Source organism: Jaculus jaculus, chromosome 19 (genome assembly GCF_020740685.1).
Source record: "Jaculus jaculus isolate mJacJac1 chromosome 19, mJacJac1.mat.Y.cur, whole genome shotgun sequence".
NCBI classification, from domain to species: Eukaryota; Metazoa; Chordata; class Mammalia; order Rodentia; family Dipodidae; genus Jaculus; species Jaculus jaculus.
The window spans coordinates 2,972,501-2,992,434 of NC_059120.1; the positions used below are offsets into that span (position 1 = coordinate 2,972,501).

At 41.3% G+C, this 19,934-nt stretch overlaps 1 protein-coding gene across 1 annotated transcript in view; it reads right to left on the reverse strand.

The window, feature by feature from the left end:
- Positions 1 to 19,934, reverse strand: part of Negr1 (neuronal growth regulator 1) — a 763,865-nt gene that overhangs the window by 325,905 nt on the left and 418,026 nt on the right. The window contains exon 3 of the mRNA XM_045138599.1: positions 10,846 to 10,971. Within this exon, the coding sequence (XP_044994534.1) occupies positions 10,846 to 10,971 (126 nt within the window). The remainder of the gene's footprint in view (positions 1 to 10,845; positions 10,972 to 19,934) is intronic.

Sequence of the window (19,934 nt, forward strand, 5' to 3'; positions counted from 1 at the left end):
AGGGTACAGGAGTGCAGGAGGGAGGTACAGGAGTGCAGGAGGGAGGATACAGGAGTGCAGGAGGGAGGTACTGGAGTGCAGGAGGGAGGTACTGGAGTGCAGGAGGGAGGGTACAGGAGTGCAGGAGGGAGGTACAGGAGTGCAGGAGGGAGGGTACAGGAGTGCAGGAGGGAGGGTACAGGAGTGCAGGAGGAGGGTTCTGGAGTGCAGGAGGGAGGTATTGGAGTGCAGGAGGGAGGGTACAGGAGTGCAGGAGGGAGGGTACAGGAGTGCAGGAGGGAGGGTACAGGAGTGCAGGAGGGAGGTACTGGAGTGCAGGAGGGAGGTACTGGAGTGCAGGAGGGAGGGTACAGGAGTGCAGGAGGGAGGGTACAGGAGTGCAGGAGGGAGGTACAGGAGTGCAGGAGGGAGGGTACAGGAGTGCAGGAGGGAGGGTACAGGAGTGCAGGAGGGAGGTACTGGAGTGCAGGAGGGAGGTATTGGAGTGCAGGAGGGAGGTACTGGAGTGCAGGAGGGAGGTACAGGAGTGCAGGAGGGAGGTACTGGAGTGCAGGAGGGAGGTACTGGAGTGCAGAAGGGAGGTACTGGAGTGCAGGAGGGAGGTTCAGGAGTGCAGGAGGGAGGTACTGGAGTGCAGGAGGGAGGTACTGGAGTGCAGGAAGGAGGTACAGGAGTTCAGGAGGGAGGTACTGGAGTGCAGGAGGGAGGTACTGGAGTTCAGGAGGGAGGGAACTGGAGTGCAGGAGGGAGGTACAGGAGTGCAGTAGGGAGGTACTGGAGTGCAGGAGGGAGGTACTGGAGTGCAGGAGGGAGGGTACTGGAGTGCAGGAGGGAGGTACCGGAGTGCAGGAGGGAGGTACTGGAGTGCAGGAGTGAGGTACAGGAGTGCAGGAGGGAGGGTACTGGAGTGCAGGAGGGAGGGAACTGGAGTGCAGGAGGGAGGTACTGGAGTGCAGGAGGGAGGTACTAGAGTGCAGGAGGGAGGTACTGGAGTGCAGGAGGGAGGTACTGGAGTGCAGGAGGGAGGTACCGGAGTGCAGGAGGGAGGTACTGGAGTGCAGGAGGGAGGGTACTGGAGTGCAGGAGGGAGGTACTGGAGTGCAGGAGGGAGGTACTAGAGTGCAGGAGGGAGGGTACTGGAGTGCAGGAGGGAGGGAACTGGAGTGCAGGAGGGAGGTACTGGAGTGCAGGAGGGAGGGTACAGGAGTGCAGGGGGGAGGTACAGGAGTGCAGGAGGGAGGGTACAGGAGTGCAGGAGGGAGGTACAGGAGTGCAGGAGGGAGGTACTGGAGTGCAGGAGGCAGGTATTGGAGTGCAGGAGGGAGGGAACTGGAGTGCAGGAGGGAGGTACTGGAGTGCAGGTGGGAGGGAACTGGAGTGCAGGAGGGAGGTACTAGAGTGCAGGAGGGAGGGTACTGGAGTGCAGGAGGGAGGGTACTGGAGTGCAGGAGGGAGGTACTAGAGTGCAGGAGGGAGGTACTGGAGTGCAGGAGGGAGGTACTGGAGTGCAGGAGGGAGGTACAGGAGTGCAGGAGGGAGGGTACTGGAGTGCAGGAGGGAGGTACTGGAGTGCAGGAGGGAGGTACTGGAGTGCAGGAGGGAGGTACTGGAGTGAAGGAGGGAGGGAACTGGAGTGCAGGAGGGAGGTACTGGAGTGCAGGAGGGAGGGTACTGGAGTGCAGGAGGGAGGGTACAGGAGTGCAGGAGGGAGGGTACAGGAGTGCAGGAGGGAGGGTACTGGAGTGCTGGAGGGAGGTACTGGAGTGCAGGAGGGAGGGTACAGGAGTGCAGGAGGGAGGGTACAGGAGTGCAGGAGGGAGGTACAGGAGTGCAGGAGGGAGGGTACAGGAGTGCAGGAGGGAGGGTACAGGAGTGCAGGAGGGAGGTACAGGAGTGCAGGAGGGAGGGTACAGGAGTGCAGGAGGGAGGTACAGGAGTGCAGGAGGGAGGATACAGGAGTGCAGGAGGGAGGTACTGGAGTGCAGGAGGGAGGTACTGGAGTGCAGGAGGGAGGGTACAGGAGTGCAGGAGGGAGGTACAGGAGTGCAGGAGGGAGGGTACAGGAGTGCAGGAGGGAGGGTACAGGAGTGCAGGAGGAGGGTTCTGGAGTGCAGGAGGGAGGTATTGGAGTGCAGGAGGGAGGGTACAGGAGTGCAGGAGGGAGGGTACAGGAGTGCAGGAGGGAGGGTACAGGAGTGCAGGAGGGAGGGTACAGGAGTGCAGGAGGGAGGTACTGGAGTGCAGGAGGGAGGTACTGGAGTGCAGGAGGGAGGGTACAGGAGTGCAGGAGGGAGGGTACAGGAGTGCAGGAGGGAGGTACAGGAGTGCAGGAGGGAGGGTACAGGAGTGCAGGAGGGAGGGTACAGGAGTGCAGGAGGGAGGTACTGGAGTGCAGGAGGGAGGGAACTGGAGTGCAGGAGGGAGGTACTGGAGTGCAGGAGGGAGGTACAGGAGTGCAGGAGGGAGGTACTGGAGTGCAGGAGGGAGGTACTGGAGTGCAGAAGGGAGGTACTGGAGTGCAGGAGGGAGGTTCAGGAGTGCAGGAGGGAGGTACTGGAGTGCAGGAGGGAGGTACTGGAGTGCAGGAAGGAGGTACAGGAGTTCAGGAGGGAGGTACTGGAGTGCAGGAGGGAGGTACTGGAGTTCAGGAGGGAGGGAACTGGAGTGCAGGAGGGATGGAACGGGAGTTGCACCAATTTTTTGGTTCCTAAGAACAATGGAATACTTCTATCCTATAAAAGTGAGAGAGCCATAAGTTTAGTCATGGTGGCATGAGTTAGCAATTCTTGTCTACTCTCTTGGTAGATAAAAGAATGCAATCTTCTATTTCTAGATTCACAGTCTAGTGTTTTAATAAACTATTTCTACAGTATAGGTGACCTATAATGAATTTTGGGTTTATGGTCAATATGATGAGGGGAATGAGGTGAAGGGTTATTAAGGTCGACTCTCGTGTGAAGGTGTGTAGGAGATCCCTCTAATTGACTCTGATGTGTAGTTTTCTCTACAGTTGTCCTAGGTATTGTTATTCTTTATTTTATGAAAAAAATGTTGTCAAGCCACTTTCTCTTGTATATATTTTGGTGTAGAGTCTGGAAATGTCCAAAATTCCAATAAGGCTTATTTCAATTTCAAGGTAGTTTTGATGACCCTGTCCTTGTATCAATGGGAATGAAGGACCAAACTATACCTTCATTGTCTACGTGATTCAAATGATCAGTGCAGTCTGAGTTCAACTGAAAGCCCATGTTTTTTCTCTTGTGTGTATGATCCATGAAGTTGTAATATTTTTCATGAAAACCAATTCACAAATGTTGCAATGGGTTAGATCTGTTCTTGGGACATTCACAGGTCACAGTAGATAATAATTGATTCTAGTCTTTCACAGGCTCGTGTCACACATGCGGCTGGCCTGCTTCTCCTCTTTCTGAATCTTCATAGTACCCAACTGATAATCATGAGTAGAGCTTTTACTCAGAGTCACGCTTCAGCTTGAAACCCCATAAAACTAACAGCCAAAAGGGAAAGCTGTTTTCCACTGTGAGAACCTGAAGCCCAGCCTTGCCCTATTCAGACATCACCATGTATACCTATATATATAATTTTCTTAATTCTGTGTGACATTGAAATCACCAGGGAAAACACTAGCAAAATCTAGTTCTCAAATATAAACATCCTAATGATAACCATTATCTCTCCATTTTATAGAAGTAAGAGCAGACATCATTCCAGCTTTTATAGAAAAACAAGTTTCATAATGATAGAAAAAAATCTTTTCTGAAATATTGTTTTTTGTTGTACATGGGTATGCACTTTTCTCTGAGAATAAGGAATTCTTTCACATTGATTCCCCATAACATCAGTTCCATTGTGTGGTCATATATATGTGTTAAAATACTAACATTCTCTTTCTGCCAATCTTCAGATGACAAGCATTCTGAATTCAGAACATTACAGCCAAAACCAGAGAAGTAAAGCCTCTAGTACAACTTTATCTATGAAGCTTGAGTTTGCCCAGGAGTTTGCTAAGACCATGTCTGGACACAAGGAGATCCCTGTTACATGCAAGCACAGATCAAGAAAGTTAGTGACTGGAATTCAAGGGTATTAATTGATCAAGCATTCCATGTGACCATAAAATAAGTAATGTCCAGTGTTTCCTGGGATGCTTAGGAACAGTTCTCTGAAAGGGATAAGGACTTTGTCAAGTGGACGAGGACAAAGGATGCTCTTAGCACAGCAAACACTATGTGTAAAGGTAGAAAGAGAAATTTTCATTTTGATGATTATAGATAATTCTTCCTCAACACTTAAATCTCTCAATGCTAATTCACCCTGATTCTCCTTGTATCCCTTTCTAGTCTTGTGTCTCTGAAAACTACAGTGGGAAAACCGGCTGGTATAGATGTCATGATCAGTTTGTATCAACTTGAACAAATCCCTTGGTTCACCTCTCACTGCTCCTGCACACTTCTGTCTAGAAGAGTATCCTGGTTCTATTCTTAAATCTCTGAACTCTCATGTGAGTACTTCTTTTTAAATGATAAATATCTATTTGTTAAGCAAAAGGGATGTGTGTGAAAAGGTTTACAGAAGAGAAATTGAGGCTATTTAAATGTGGGCAGGACAGAGTCAGTAGAAATAAGTGAAACCTGCAGGAAGCCAGAGAGAGTTTAATGGAACCAGAGTATGGGCAGAGATGGAACCTAAGATCCTTTTGATTGTGAATCTGGTGACAGCCTTGTTTCAATGGAAAAATAAAAAACTAATACTATGTAAAAGCTCACTTACATTAAAATTAGACAAAAATAATTTTTAAAGCTATTTTTAACATTTTATTTTTTCATTTATTTGTTTGAGAGAGAGAAGGCAAGAGAGAGAGGAGAGAGAGAGAGAGAGAGAGGGAGAGAGAGAGGCAGATAGAGAGAGAATGGGCATGCAAGGGCCTCCAGCCACTGAAAAAAAAGTTGCCCCCTTGTGCATCTGCTAACATGGGTCCTGGAGAAGCAAGCCTCTAACCGAGGTCCGTAGGCTTCACAGGAAAGTGCTCAGCCACTAAGCCATCTCTCCAGCCCCAGATCTCTATTTTTTAAGCCTAACTTTAAATTTAAACTTTTCAAGTTTTCTTATGATTTTCTTCTGACTGGATCTACTTTCATCAGTGAAATGGTATGTAGTTAATAATTTAATTCTTTATTTTTAAAATTAGGACCTATAAGTAACGTATGCAAAGTTTTCTACAATTCGGAAATGATGTTTAACTTCCTGATCATCTCATTTGAGAGGAGCTGTGTGGGTTATGGTCAAGAGTCACAAACTGCTTCAATTTCAGGGTTAGGGTACAAAATTCTGTGAGACCAAAAATTCAAACATATGTCAGTAGAATATTAACAGTTAATATTGTGAAGTGTTTGCTGTAGGACAAGAGCTATCTGGTGCTCTGCAGTATTTCCTTAGCTGCTGCAGGTAAAGCACATGTATTATCACCATTTTTTCTATGTTAAGTACAAAGGAGTTAAATATTTAGTGTAAGTTAGTACTGATGGAAGAGGAAAAGCTGGTTCTTAAGCCAAATTTGAGTGATCAAAATTCAAGATATTATACACTGTTTATTGTGTATGTGTAAATTAAATTACTAGCAGAAAAAAAGATAGATGCATATTTCTTATTAGGAAATTTGACAAAACGTTGAATACTTTCAAGTAGGTAAGGTACTATGCATTGGTGAAAGTAGTATGACTACATGTAAATAGATACTATATATATATATATATATATATATATATATATATATATATATATATACATCTATCTATCTATCTACACATATAATCATATATATATACATATATATATATACACACAAATAAATATACATAAACACACAAACACATATACACATAGAAATACACGTACACATTCAGCAATTAATTTATCATATTTTCTTTGGAATTAGATATTTTTTACTAGTAATTGCACAAATGTTTTTGTATACATACAGACCTATGTCTTCTTTCAAGTTTATTATTAGATAAAGCTCAAAATAAATTTTGTCCCTTGCCCTATAGTTATTTAGGTCCTTATCATTTTAAGCCTTAGTAAATGAAGTGGTCTAGATAGCTGAGTCTCATAATTGTACCATAGTGCAGATCAATAGTGCTATGTCCATACCCATATATAATGGTCTCACCCCATGTGGATCTGATCAGTAGATGCTGTGAGATGGTTGATTTGAGATGGGTCAGGAAGTAAATGAGATGAGTCCAGCATTTTGTGATGCAAGAAAATGTGGAAATGCTCACCAAAATGATGGCAGTGTGTTACAAGGTCATGAGCCAGAGTGATGTGACCCTAGTGGTTAAATTAAGGATAAATTTAAACATCAAAATAATTAAAGACAGTAATGAATTATAAACACACGTAAGTAATACTTTTAAAACTGTCAACCCACAAATCCTAGATAAATAAGTCAATATGTAATGTTCTTGTACAGTATCTACCTATCTTTGTTCGAGTGCCATGTCTCCACACTGAACACATACACCTGCATCGCATGCAACAATACAGCATCGCACTTGTAGTGTCATGGGTATAGCTACATGCTTCAACCTGATAATTTCATCATAAGGGTTCCTTTGAAGGAATAAAACATTCAAACTCAAAATAAAACATGTAATATGTAATATGAGTTTTTGTGGCAATTTTGAAGGACCAATTAGCAAGAGTACAATAATTGATGAAGTTAGAAATAAATCAACAGTTTAGTCCTCAGAAGACAAGTGATCCTCCAAATAATCACAATAATATCCTAACAAAGAGAGGATGACAAATATAAGACATTGTCACATGAAGGTTAAAAATCTCTTCATATACACCCTTATCAGAAGCATGGGTTGTAAATAAAGGAAAAAAATATCACAGCACAAAAATAAGACCACAATTTGATTGGGTGGCTGAACTTAACAAAAATAATGAGGGGTTGATGAATGTCAAATACCACTAGCTATCACTCCCTGAGAAAGACAAAACTGCGTCCTTAGTTCTGCATGGCCACATCTCGATTACAATCAATGAGAAGACAGGTGAGAGACTCAAAGTAGAAAACACTTTATTTTTCAAAAATGGGAACAATTGTTTAACTTTTAAGGCTAGGCAATGACAAAGGAAGTGTTGAATGAGTTCCTGACCTAAAGGGGACTAACATGGCAAGGCCAGAAAACGAGTACACAGCTTTCCACTGGGTTCTGAGTGTGCAGCAAATGTCTCTAAAGTACACTGTTAGGTCTCTCTATTCAATTGCAATATGGAGTCACTGGAATATGATACTAATGTGAAATTTACTGTAGTTGAAAATGTGGTAGAGGGGAGTTGGTGATGACAGGGTCTCACAATATAGCCCTGTTAGGTCTGAAATTCACAATGTAACCCAGGCTGGACTCATTCCCCAACAGGCAGGGTTATATGTGTGTGTCGCCACACTAAGCTTGAAGTTGAAAACTCTTGTAATTTTGGAAATTCACCATAAATATCTAGATATAATGAAATATCTAGATATAAAGGATGCTTACAATGGTATCTCTAAGTAATATTTTTAAATGGCCCAATGAATGAGTATATATGTATAATCCTTCACTTAAGAATATCTCACTATAGGATTTTTCAATGGTACTATCGTATTGGAGTCACACTGAGTAGTTATAAGAAAAAGAAAGACAGCCAGTGCTCGCTCCAGTGGTGTTTGTGATCTTAAAACTTAAAATTGATAATGAATGGGCCACTAAGAATTAGCAAAGATATTTTTAGTAGTTACCTTAATGTTGCTGGGACAAAACACTTGAACATAAGCAGTTAATAGGAGGAAATGTTTTATTATGGCTACAGCCTTTAAGGTAAACAGGGAAATGATGTTCCCAAGCAGAGGCTGGGCATCAGCTCCTGCCATAGTAAGTGTAAAACAGTAGCAGGTGAATGTGTCAGGTTCTTGCTATCACACGTAAAGCCCACCTCCAACACCTCCTCCAACAAGCCTTCAGCTCCCAAATTTCCATTAGCAGGAGTCCAATCATTCTGAACATATGATTGTATGGTTCAAACTACAGAATTGAAAAGAATGCATACGTCCATCTCACACGCACAAAATGTAACCATCATTTCTCCTATTGTACTTGCACTGAATCATGTCAACATTTTGATAGCTCTTTGAGACATACTTTCTTTCATGGCACAGCAAAGTAAAATACACAAAGCTAATACACAAGATGAGTGTTTCTTAGTTAGAAATACACACATATATGAATTTCACAATTTACTTTCAAGTACAACTCTGTAAGTAGAAAGAAAGCTGAGAGAACCATCAGACAGAAGATGCCAAGCACAGCTACCACAATGCTGCAATTTGAGCTCAGATTATTAACAACAAATTATTTGAAATTATTGCAAGCATTCATAAGATATTCTGAGTCTAGTTATTCATTGGCTAACTGTTAATGATTTGCTAATGTAACTCATTTGCTTGGTGTGTAGATACCAGAAAAACAAATATGTGCACATTTTAATTTATAAACCCAATCTGTCTTCGGTCAGTGTCTGATGTTATCCATTTTCATGATTCTAATAATCTCACTAACCAATATTCCTGCTATTTAATTAAGCCAAAATCTGTCTAAGCATTTGCAAAAGAATAATATGCATAATAACAAGTCTGATATATATTAATCTAAAATTACATCCAAATTTAAATTAGGTACTTCATTCTTATAGGAACTCTAATGGCTTATTAGAAACTCTCTAGAAATATGGTAAAGTAAAAGTTGTATATTTTAATATCACCTCATACTTTTAAAAACAGACTTATTTTTATTATTTTATTTGGGTCTCACAACAGCCAGGACACACAGTTGGTCAAAGAGTGCATGGCTATCACTAGGAATAAATTCAATAGATGTATTTTAAACATGTAGTATATCTAATGGTGCCATAGACACACTCCTGGAAATGCAAAAAGAATGATGTTAAGGATTATTGCAACAAAATTATTATGCATGGTAAAGCATCTGTTAATTAAACTAGATTTTACTCTTCTAGAATGTGCAAATATGTAAAGCCATCACATGTCTGATAATACATGTAACTATATGCATGGCTTTTTTTAAAAGTTAGTTTATTGTTCCATAATTTTTGGAAATTAGTAATGAGTTAAGGATCACAGAGATGAGAGAGTTACATTAAGATTGCCAGAATCCATGAATCAGGAATCAGCTTAGCAGTCTGCATATAACTGCTGGTCCTGACTTGTTTCACTGCTTTAGAAAATATTGTCTTATTTTTCACTATTTTTGAATGTTTATGTGTGTATATTGTGTTATATACATACATTTTCTTTTGTATATGGGTGCATATGTGTGTGCAGTAACCATACATGTATTTAAGTGCACACATGGAGGTCCATGTCTTCCTCAGTCACTCTATAGGTAAGTGAGTCACTCACTTACTCACTTATTATGAGAGACAGAGTCAGTCACTGACCCTGGAGCTCACTGACTGGATTAGAGGATCTAGACAGTACATCTCAAGGATCTCCTGCTTTCGGCCTACCTCAGGGTAGGTGCTGTCACACCTAGCTTTTACATGGGCACTGGGGATGGAACTTGGGTTGTCATGCTTGGGTGGCAAGCACTTAAACTGCTAAGCAATCTTCTCAGCCATCACTTGTTTCCCTTTTATGTGATAAAGAGCCTGCCATGAGCCCAGGGCCCATTTCCCAGCTGTACAGCTTGGTTCCAGCTCTAGAGAGTGAAATGTTGGCAGTCAAGAACGTGCTCGAATTTCAGAAGTGTTATAGGGGTATAATACACTCTGCATAATATGCACTGTATATTGATTTTTCTCTCCCATTGATAGCAATTCTAAGTAAGTCTCATTAGATCCATTGTCGTAAGTGAAGTGTCTGAAAGACACTAAAGGATAAGCGATATTAAGGAAAGTATTAGCAGATAAAGTAGATGCTCTGAATGTGTTCTCTCCATGCATACATGAAATGTTTCTTTATGATTTCATTAAAAGCATTTTCATTGTTCAAATTATTTCCACCACAAAAATAAAATAAAGAATAAGGAAATGAAGCATTATATGAAAGATATGTGATCTTATTTGTAAAGGTATTATTCTCACCTTCAAGGAATATTTGGACTTACATAATTTTTAAATTGCCCACAGCCTTTAGTTTTATGACTGTGAAAACAGATGAGAATCACCACCAATTTCCTAAAACTGACTGTGTCTCAGAGAGGACATACCTGCCAATGGCAGGCATCATGGACACCCATGGGCAAGTCACAACCCAAATGTCACCAGCAATAGGATCTATTTGTACAAGTCACTTGAGCATTATGGCTTTTAGATCCCTTATCAGCTAAAAAATAATTGTAACTCCTAAATCTTTTGATTCTGGAGAGCAATTTGAAATGAGACCCAGCAACCTGCCAGTGTGTGTAATTTCATTTTGCCCTGATTACCTTAGCAGCTCAAGCTGGCCTATTAACATGTGAATGCAGATTGCATGAACCCCTTACACATTTAAATGACGATTGTTTTTTTCTCTGTGACATTTCCGTTTTAGCCTTTTGTCTATTGACCTGCAGTTATCCAGTATACTAACAGGAAAGGAACCTTAGCTAGGATCCAGAGACCCACTTATACTGAGCTGTGACATCATTCACTGGATGGTCTTAAATACACTGCCTTTTGGCAAAAAGTATAATGTATAAAATTATGCATCCTTTCTACCTGATGAAAGATCTTAAAAGTTTCCTCATGTTGAGTGGAGGGAAGGGAATTGAAACTTACCTGATGGGGAGATGTGCCGCCAAGAAATGGAAGGCTCTGGTTTCCCCGTGGCCAAGCAAGTGAGGGTAACATTGGTTCCTTCGTTGATGGTCATGTCACTTGAGATGTCATATATTTTTGGAGGAACTGAAAGGGCAAAACACGCCATGGTCAGCAAATATATGTATATCTTTTGACTTTTGTTGAATTGCACACTGAGTGACTCCATGATATCCTACCATGAAGATACGCTGGCAAAAAATCCTTACCCACAAGTGAACTCTCCAGAACATTAGAACTCTGACAAGCTTGTTGTGTATTTTTTTTTTTTTTTTCTTTTTGGTCATTAGTTGACTTTGCTTTCTCCAATAGCTATGGTTATGTAATAAATACTTCAAGATGAATTGAATATTAAATAGCGATATTTTAATATTAAGTAAGTTACTTTTTTAAAGGTGAACTTTAAAAAAATCCATTTATTTGTTAGAGAGAGAGAGACACAGACACACACAATTATGTAGAGAGAATGGGAGTGCCAGAACCTCTAGCCATCACAAACGAACTCCAGATGCGGGACCCACCTTGTGCATCTGCCTCACATAGGTACTAGGGACTCAAACCTAGGTCCTTAGGCTTTGCAAGCAAGTGCCTTTGGGTGGTTTGAATAGAATAGATGGCCCCCAATATATTCAATTGTTTGTTTGTAGTTTGCATCTGCAGACACCTGGCTGGAGGAAGTATCACTGGGGAGATCTTAAGGTGTGGTGGTGGGTTTCAGATTTCAATGTAAAAATATACAAAGTGTGCTGAGCTGGAGTTCCTAAAGTGTGCTATTTGGCTTTTGGCTTTTGGATTGTGCTTCTCTCTCTCTGCTTGGGCCTGTGAAGGCAGGCCAGCTTCTTCTGCCATTTATGAAACTTCCCCTGGATCTGTATGCTTCAATAAATATCCCTTCCTCCATAACTGTGCCTGGTCTGGAAGTTCATCTCAGTTAACTTGAAGCTGACTGCTATACTCCTTAACCACTCAGCCAGCTCTCCAGCCCTAAATTAAAATTTACTGTGCTAAGTAATTTAGGATATCAATCTATGTATTCTACCTAGTATCTTCTTTGTAATAATGGCTTCTCTGTTGAGATTCTTCAGTCAAAATGGAAGTCTTGATGAAACGAAATGGCAGACACCTTGTCTACTTGCAGAGTTCACAGTGAGACAAGGTAGGACAGATAATGCAGGGATAGTTGAAATTTCAGGGTCACGCTCTAGGTTTTCTCAGAAATGAAGTTCTAAGGAGCACACACCCTAAGAACGGCAGAAGTAGGCTTAGTGAACTCTCATGATGGCAATGCCTGGGAAAGCTGGAAGAAGCAGCATGACAGGACTACAAAACCTTCCATGTTCTCAGACACTGTGCAACTGAAAAGGTGATGGGAAATACACAGTGGTTTCTCATAAATGAGATGATGGAACTTTATACCCAGACCTCGGTCAGGGGATAAAATTTAGCAAGTGTTAGATAGAAAAATATCCAACAAAATATTTTAAAAAGAAAAACATACTCTAGTTCCTTGAATTCATCTTCTATATCTCTGGAAAACCATGTGGCTTCATGGTCTCACCCCCTTCAATGTAGCTATGAGTCGGCGATGAGTGTGTCTGGCTGTGTTCTCCAGACACGATGCTTACACGAGAGGAGAGACAAAGCTCTAGACCACATGCAGCTAGAGTGAGGAATAAAACTTCAATGTACAACATACCCAGAGGCAGTGCTCCTCCTCCCACACAGGGGCTGACAGCTGCTCTTGCAATGCATGACCCACAACCCCTTGGGGAATACCAGAAACTCCACTGAAGAGGGCCCTGGACCAAATGGGGACAGGGAGGAGGTACGTGATGGTGCCAACAGATGATGTGTCCATCCAAAGTGTATTCTTAATAAACAAAAGAAAAGACTAGAAAAATAGCTACATTAGCTTTAGCTGTTAGGATTTACCAGCATCAAGTGCATGTATCACATTTGACTTTAATGTCATTCGTTCCCTGTTCCCATGTCAAAAGTATTCCCCAAAGTCATCCGTTTGGTTGGGATATTATTATTGTGCCAATGACATCATCACTTCAGCAGTGACAATACCAATGTGAGACGATGCCATCCTGACTATAATAATGATGTCATCAGTTTGATGATATCACTCTATTGTTAGCAACGCCATCACTGTGATATTACATCATCACTTTGATGATGACATCATCACTTCAGCAACGGTGTCACTACTTTGGCTTGATGTCATCTCATCACATTTATACTAAGCATGACTAATGTGTAGCGTAAGTAGGTCAAATTTAATTTGGAGAAATTATAGTATGCAGAAAACCCTTGTCAAATTTCATTCAATGAAGGCTACACATGTTGGTAGTTAGAAAAACTGTGCTTTCCTGAAATCATTTTAATGTTTCCATTGATATTTTAAAATTTTGCTTCATTAGTTGTTTTTAAAGCCAGTAATTGACAGTTGTGACTCTAAAATAAATTTGTCATTCTTTATATATCACCTTTTATTGCCCTCTGTGCATAAAAGAACAAATGTCATTCCTGCTGACCACAGATTATGGTGTCAAGTTTCCCAGAGTTGGGGAAATCTTCAAAGTCAGCACACTCTGAGTGCCAAGGGTAAGCGTCCCTGGGAAAGCCACCTTCGCAGTCAGGGAGTCTCCCCGCATGTGAGGACTGGGCGTGGTCTTTGATGCTTTTCCTGTAACTCAGACTCTATCACAAGGAAATCAAGATGAGAGAATGTACCCTAAAGCATTTCATTTACTGTGATGCGATCTGGTGCAGGAAGAGACTTGTTCTTTTTTTTTTGGGGGGGGGTTGTTTTGTTTTTCGAGGTAGGGTCTAGTGAGAGCTCAGGAACAGACTTGTTCTTTGTTTTTTTTGTTTGTTTGTTTGTTTTGTTTGTTTGTTTTTTTGAGATAGGGTCTAGTGAGAGCTCAGGCTGACCTGGAATTCACTATGTAGTCTCAGGTAGCCTCGAACTCACAGTGATCCTCCTACCTCTGCCTCCTGTGCGCTACCACACCCAGCTTGAGACATGTTCTTAAGTGGTATATAATTATAAGATTTCCTAAATAACATAATTTGATTGGCATTTAGAATATACTATTTGAAAATTCCTTAAGGAGTTTGTTGCACTCAGGTACGCATTGCTGGTAGAAGTCACCCAACCATGAGCAGGTTGTGGGAAAAAGAGGTTTATTTTGGCTTTCAGGCTTGAGGGGAAGCTCCACGATGGCAGGGGAAAACGATGGCATGAGCAGAGGGTGGACATCATCCCCAGGCCCACATAAGGTAGACAATAAGAACAGGAGAGTGTGCCAACACTGTCAAGGGGAAGCTGGCTATAACACCCATAAGCATGCCCCTAGCAATACATTGCCTCCTGAAGGTGTTAATACTCAAATCTCCATCAGCTGGGAACCTAGCAGTCAGAACACCTAAGTTTATGGGGGACACTTGAGTCAAACTACCACAGAGTTTATCTTAGGCAAGTAAAAATTTAAAAAGTACCTAAATAAAGTCGTTAGTGAATTGAATAGAAATAAAGGCAATTACATGCCATAGAAATAAAGAATTTCATAACTTTTTGGCAAATAGGAGAGTTACTAAAAACAAATTTATAACACTGAACAAAAATACAGTTTTTATTGGCTGTAGGTTTAACTTTGTTAAACTGTGAAATACATGTAGATATGCATACAAATATATATGTGCATACAGAGAAACATACCATGCCAATAACGGCTATTGAAGAAGTAGAGGAAAGTACCCAGAGCTCTTAGTCTAATTGGGCTAGCTAATCTATATAATAAAATATATAAACTGATTTAAGGTTGCATAGTAGTATGTATATTTGACAAAAATAATGGCATATCATAAAAACACAAATTCTGCTCTTCATAATGAACTAATTGTCAATCCCAGCTGATTATAAAATAGTTTAGTTTCATCTTGGTATGTCTAATTATACTTTAGATATTCAACATTATGGTAAGCTAGCTTTGAACATTAGTGTCTGATGAAGTAGCGCAACAACAACTCCTTTAATGAATTGCTTCTACTTGACATGGAAGAGTGGAAATTTCCTTGGTGGGGAAGAGTGAATTCCAGGTGTAGCATGTAATCTCGGTGAAGGCAACCGCCTCCCAGGGCCTCATCATTCAGTGTTGGCTACAGGCATAAGACATCTGGAGAGAGGATGCTAATTAAAAGACCCCTGGCAAAGTTCTTCTCCCAGAATGCAACACCTGTTGGTAGCAGGTGCTGAGCAAGGACCAGCAGCATCCTTCTTTGTGTGTTGAGTGGTGAAGGTGAAAAAAAAAAAAAAAAAGACTAAAGACTTTGCTGAGTATTCAGAATTACTGAACATTTTGTGTTCAGTACTTCCAACTATTACAAAGTGTGATGGAGGCAACGTATTACAATGGTAATCCTTATTCTCATGAAACTTAAGAGAGAGGAGATGTTAGACAAGTAAGAGAAAAGAAACATTCACTCCCTTTCCATTTTCCATTTTCAGGAGTAATCTGTCTCACATGAACATCTGTGGGTTCAAGTCAGTTGACTTGCTTGCTGTGTATCCCTTGTCAGGTGACCTGTACCTTAGAGCTCATGCATGATGTTATTATGTGCACTTGCTTGTAAGGGGAGATGCATCCTTGACCTCAGTGAGGGACAGCAAGTGGAACTGTGGAGTGTTGGTTAGATGGGTAGTGGTCATAAGGTTTGGCTCTACCAGGAGAGGAAGGCAAGGCACTGAGGTGGGTTCCAGGGCTTGTCAGGCTGCATCAGGCTAAGGAGAAACACAGCACCACTGATTCCTCTGGGGCTGGAAAAGGATATAACATCCCAACTTCTGAACACTGTTCGTGTGTGTGCTGGTGTACTAACACATGATGTATACATATAAAATATTTTGTTAATAATAATACATAAACATACATGTAAAATAATCTATGTAGACAGAATATGTTTTCAATTAAATAAATTTTAGACCTGTAAATAACTCTAAAATTTAAGATGTATTTTGGAGTAATATGTGTATCTTAGTACTGATGGCTTGGGCATATTAAACAAGGAGGTTATTATCTAAATGTGAATTTTTCACTAGTTAGGGAAGATGTGTTACAGTATTGCCATCCCTGACTTGTTCATAACACAGGAACATCAGCATGAAAAGTGTAAGTGCTGTGTTTCTTACATAGTCACCTACACTCGCTTTCCCAGACTAGAGGCTCTAAATGGGATTTCCCAGACTAGACAACTATGCTTATAATTGCTTGTTACATATTCCAAGTTTCAGAGCTCTAAGGACAATGGAAGTTTTATAAACCATAGAGGATTAAAGTGCATATCAAGTGTGCTTTGAATAACATTCTTTTAAAACTCCCATTCTCCGTTCATAAACTGCCCTCTTTCCTTAGTTTTCCACTGCCCACAACCACTGGTGCTGTTGAACGCCCATCCTTCATTCAAAGGCAGAAGAGGCACATTAAGATCTGTCCAGAGGTTGAAAATCTGTGAAAGTAGTTTAAATCTTGCTGGTTTCACGTCAACCAAAATGTAAGGCAATCTGACTTTTGGCCATACACAGCCATCCTTCGCTGTGTTCTCAGAGGGGTCTCCCAGCCACATCAGCAAGGTTGGTGGTGAACCCAGCCAGGCAGTGGCCCATTAGTTCATCCCAGGAAAGTTTTGGGGCTTAGATCCTGTTTTGGGCCTCAATGAAGAACTGAATTTGTTAATTTGTGAGTAGATATATATGTGATAATTTTTTTATTGTGCACACAGTTTTGTCTACTTCTTAAAATTTATTTATTTATCTTTATTTGAGAGAAAAGGGAGAAAGAGAATGCCAGAGCCTTTAGCCTCTGCAAATCAACTCCAGAAGCATGCACCACCTTGTGCATCTGGCTTTTGTTGGGCCTGTGGAACTGCACATGTCCTTAGGCCTCATAAGTAAGTGCCCTAACCACAAGCAATCTCTCTTTTACTTTTTCTTTTCTTTTGGTGTTGTAGCTTGACCCTGAACCTTCCACACATGCGAGCCATGTGCTCCGCCTTTGATATATCACCATCTTATATTTTCTTTTTTGTTGTTGTTGTTTATTTTATTTATTTAGTTGAGAGCAACAGAAAGAGAAAGAGGGAGTAAGAGAGAGAGAGAGAATGTGCACGCCAGGGCCTCCAAGCACTGTAGACGAACTTCAGATGTCCAGACGCATGTGCCCCCTTGTGCATCTAGCTAACATGGGTCCTGGGTAATCGATCCTTGAACCGGGGTCCTTACATTTCACAGGCAAGCACTTAACCACTAAGCCATCTCTCCAGCCTAACCATCCTACATTTTCTGATACATGATAATCCATCTCTGTTTCCTTAATGAACAGTCTTTACAGATGGAATTTCTTTCTTGAGTCCATCACAGTCTTGAGCACAATCATTGACAATGTTAAGAACCCCTCATAAGGCTGACAAATGTGTGTGTCACAGCAACCATAAGAAGACAACACTTTATTATTTTGAAAGCCTGAGCAGATGATGTTTAGACAGAATAGGACACTCTGACCACTCTGGAAAAGACACAATATGTATACCATGTGAAGTTGAATCACACACAAAATTGAAAATGCTCCCAGGGGCTGGAGAAATGGCTTAGTGGTTAAGTGCTTGTCTGTGAAGCCTAAGAACCCCAGTTTGAGGCTAGATTCCCAGGACCCACGTTAGCCAGATGCACAAGCGCATGCATCTGGAGTTCATTTGCAGCGGCTGGAGGCCCCCTCTCTCTCTTTCTTTCCCCTTCCCTTTCTCTCTCAAATAAAAAAAAAAAAAAAGTGCTCCCAGGATATATTGATTGTATTGTTGGCTAAGTTCACTCTGGCTGTAACATGTGGGTCTTGGAGAGCTGAGAGTCGCCGCTGGATCCCTTGAAACACCTGAACGCCACATTACATTCTCAGGCTGTAGGAGTCCATGACAGAGCACTTATCCACGCAGCTAATTAGAAGCACATCTTACAGTGCTGAGCTCAAAGGTGGTTGGCATGCTTGTTACATTCACAAGCACCCATAGCTTACTGAAAAGCATCAATGCAGCAGTTGTTGTAACCATAACTTTGTGAGCACTAATGCTGTTCCCATGGGCATGGTGTGAAATTAGAGCAGTGTTTCACAGGCATGCTCACCTGGTCTGTCTGTTCTGAGGCTGGAGGCTACACACACACACAAAAAGAGGCTACACTCTTGATGTCATACATGACTTAGCTCTTCCCACTGTAATTTTTCTTTCTTTCTTTTGTTATTATCATTATGGTTATTCAAGGTAGGGTCTCACTCTAGCTCATCTAGACCAGGCTGACCTGGAATTCACTATATTGTCTCAGGGTGGCCTTGAACTAACGGCAATCCTCCTACCTCCACCTCTCAAGTGCTGGGATTAAAGTTGTGCACCACCACACCCAGCCCACTATAACTTTTTCCACTCCTAAAATTTATAGCAAAGAATACAAAACAAAATATGAATGTCTAAGTGGATGTTTTGTGCACTGATGGTTCTAATGACATGGTAGATTTTTATTGAGTGTGGAATTGCCTGGATTTTTGAATCCCTCTAAAATCAACATGGAACAATTATAACTCCAAAGCTCATTATTTTAGGAGGTAGAAGTTAGGGAAGTAGTGACATCATGAGTATGCCAGGACCTTTACCGACACACCTTTGTGAGCCAGCTAGCCCCTTGCCCATGTGAGGACTGTCAGTGAGAATGTGCCATCTATGAGGCAGAGACCCTCGTCAGTACTGAATCAGCTGAAATCTTGTCCAACACTGTGAGAAAATGCATTCCCATTGTTTATAAGTACGTCTTAACTCTCTGTCATGGATCTTTATTTCTTATCTATTATTAACTGCTGCTTAAAGTACATATATCGAGACCTAACTTAGGAACACCTTAAGGATTCTTTTCTTTCTCTTATTCCACTCATGCAGAGGCCACATGTTAAACATTCATAAGAAAATATCAAGGAAGTGAAGAGAGATGTAAGTTGGTCCAAAAATTTTATTTTTTGCTTTATTCATCAGAACTTAGAAAAGGGCTGGCACCTCTGAGACATTGAGTGAATATATTTATTGTTCATTCATGTACCATCTTTTAGGTGAAGATTGCTCCATAGAATTTTATATGACTATGAGAATGAGAATGGCATTGTATACATCCTGGTACTGTGGTGAAAGTGCAACTACTGCCCTAAGTCTCTTGTATGATTGGCTTCCTGGATGTTCTGAGTGCCAAGATTCCTTTAAGCTCATTTAGACATGTGATGTTTTCCCATTCCAATGCCATTAGAGATTTGTGGGGTAAAACCAGAGACATAATTGGGCAATAATCATACACATTTTTTAACAAAAATAGGCTGTCATATTTTAGATTGTCTCATTATGTGTTTGCTACAGTACTTTTTTTTTTAACTCTAGAAGCTATGTAAATTCAAAATACAAAGGATTTGGCTCTAATAGCACATACTTATCATTTATATTGTAGTCCCTCCACAGGCTTAGAGTATGCATACTTCAAGTAAACTATATTTCTGAAGCATTTCCAAACTGCTCCAGTCAACAAGCTTGACAGAACTATAAATCTAAGGAGAATTTGCTTTTAAAAAAAGTTGCATTCCCTTATCTAGCAACGGCTGCCAATATCAAAAGAACATTCCTTCTTCCGTGGGCTGGCACTTCTCCTTCCGCCTTGGCCAGCCCTCGGAAGGTGGGAGCCCATCTCCTCTTCACGGCCAACCTCCTGAAAAGGTGCTGTTCTCAAACTGAGAGAAGAAATTGTTTCAGGATGCTTCTTTTTTTTCTAAATTGGTTTGCCTGTGGGTGCTTGATGGTTTCATGGCCCGCATCTAACCAGCAGCATTGCTTTCTGCAGCTGACAGACTCTAACTGCCTTTTTATAGTTTATGACATTTTGGAGATGTCTGTGGTTTCTCCCCTCATCCCATCACTCAGAGATAGTGAAGAGAAGAAAAAAAATCCCCAAGCACAAGATAAAAATG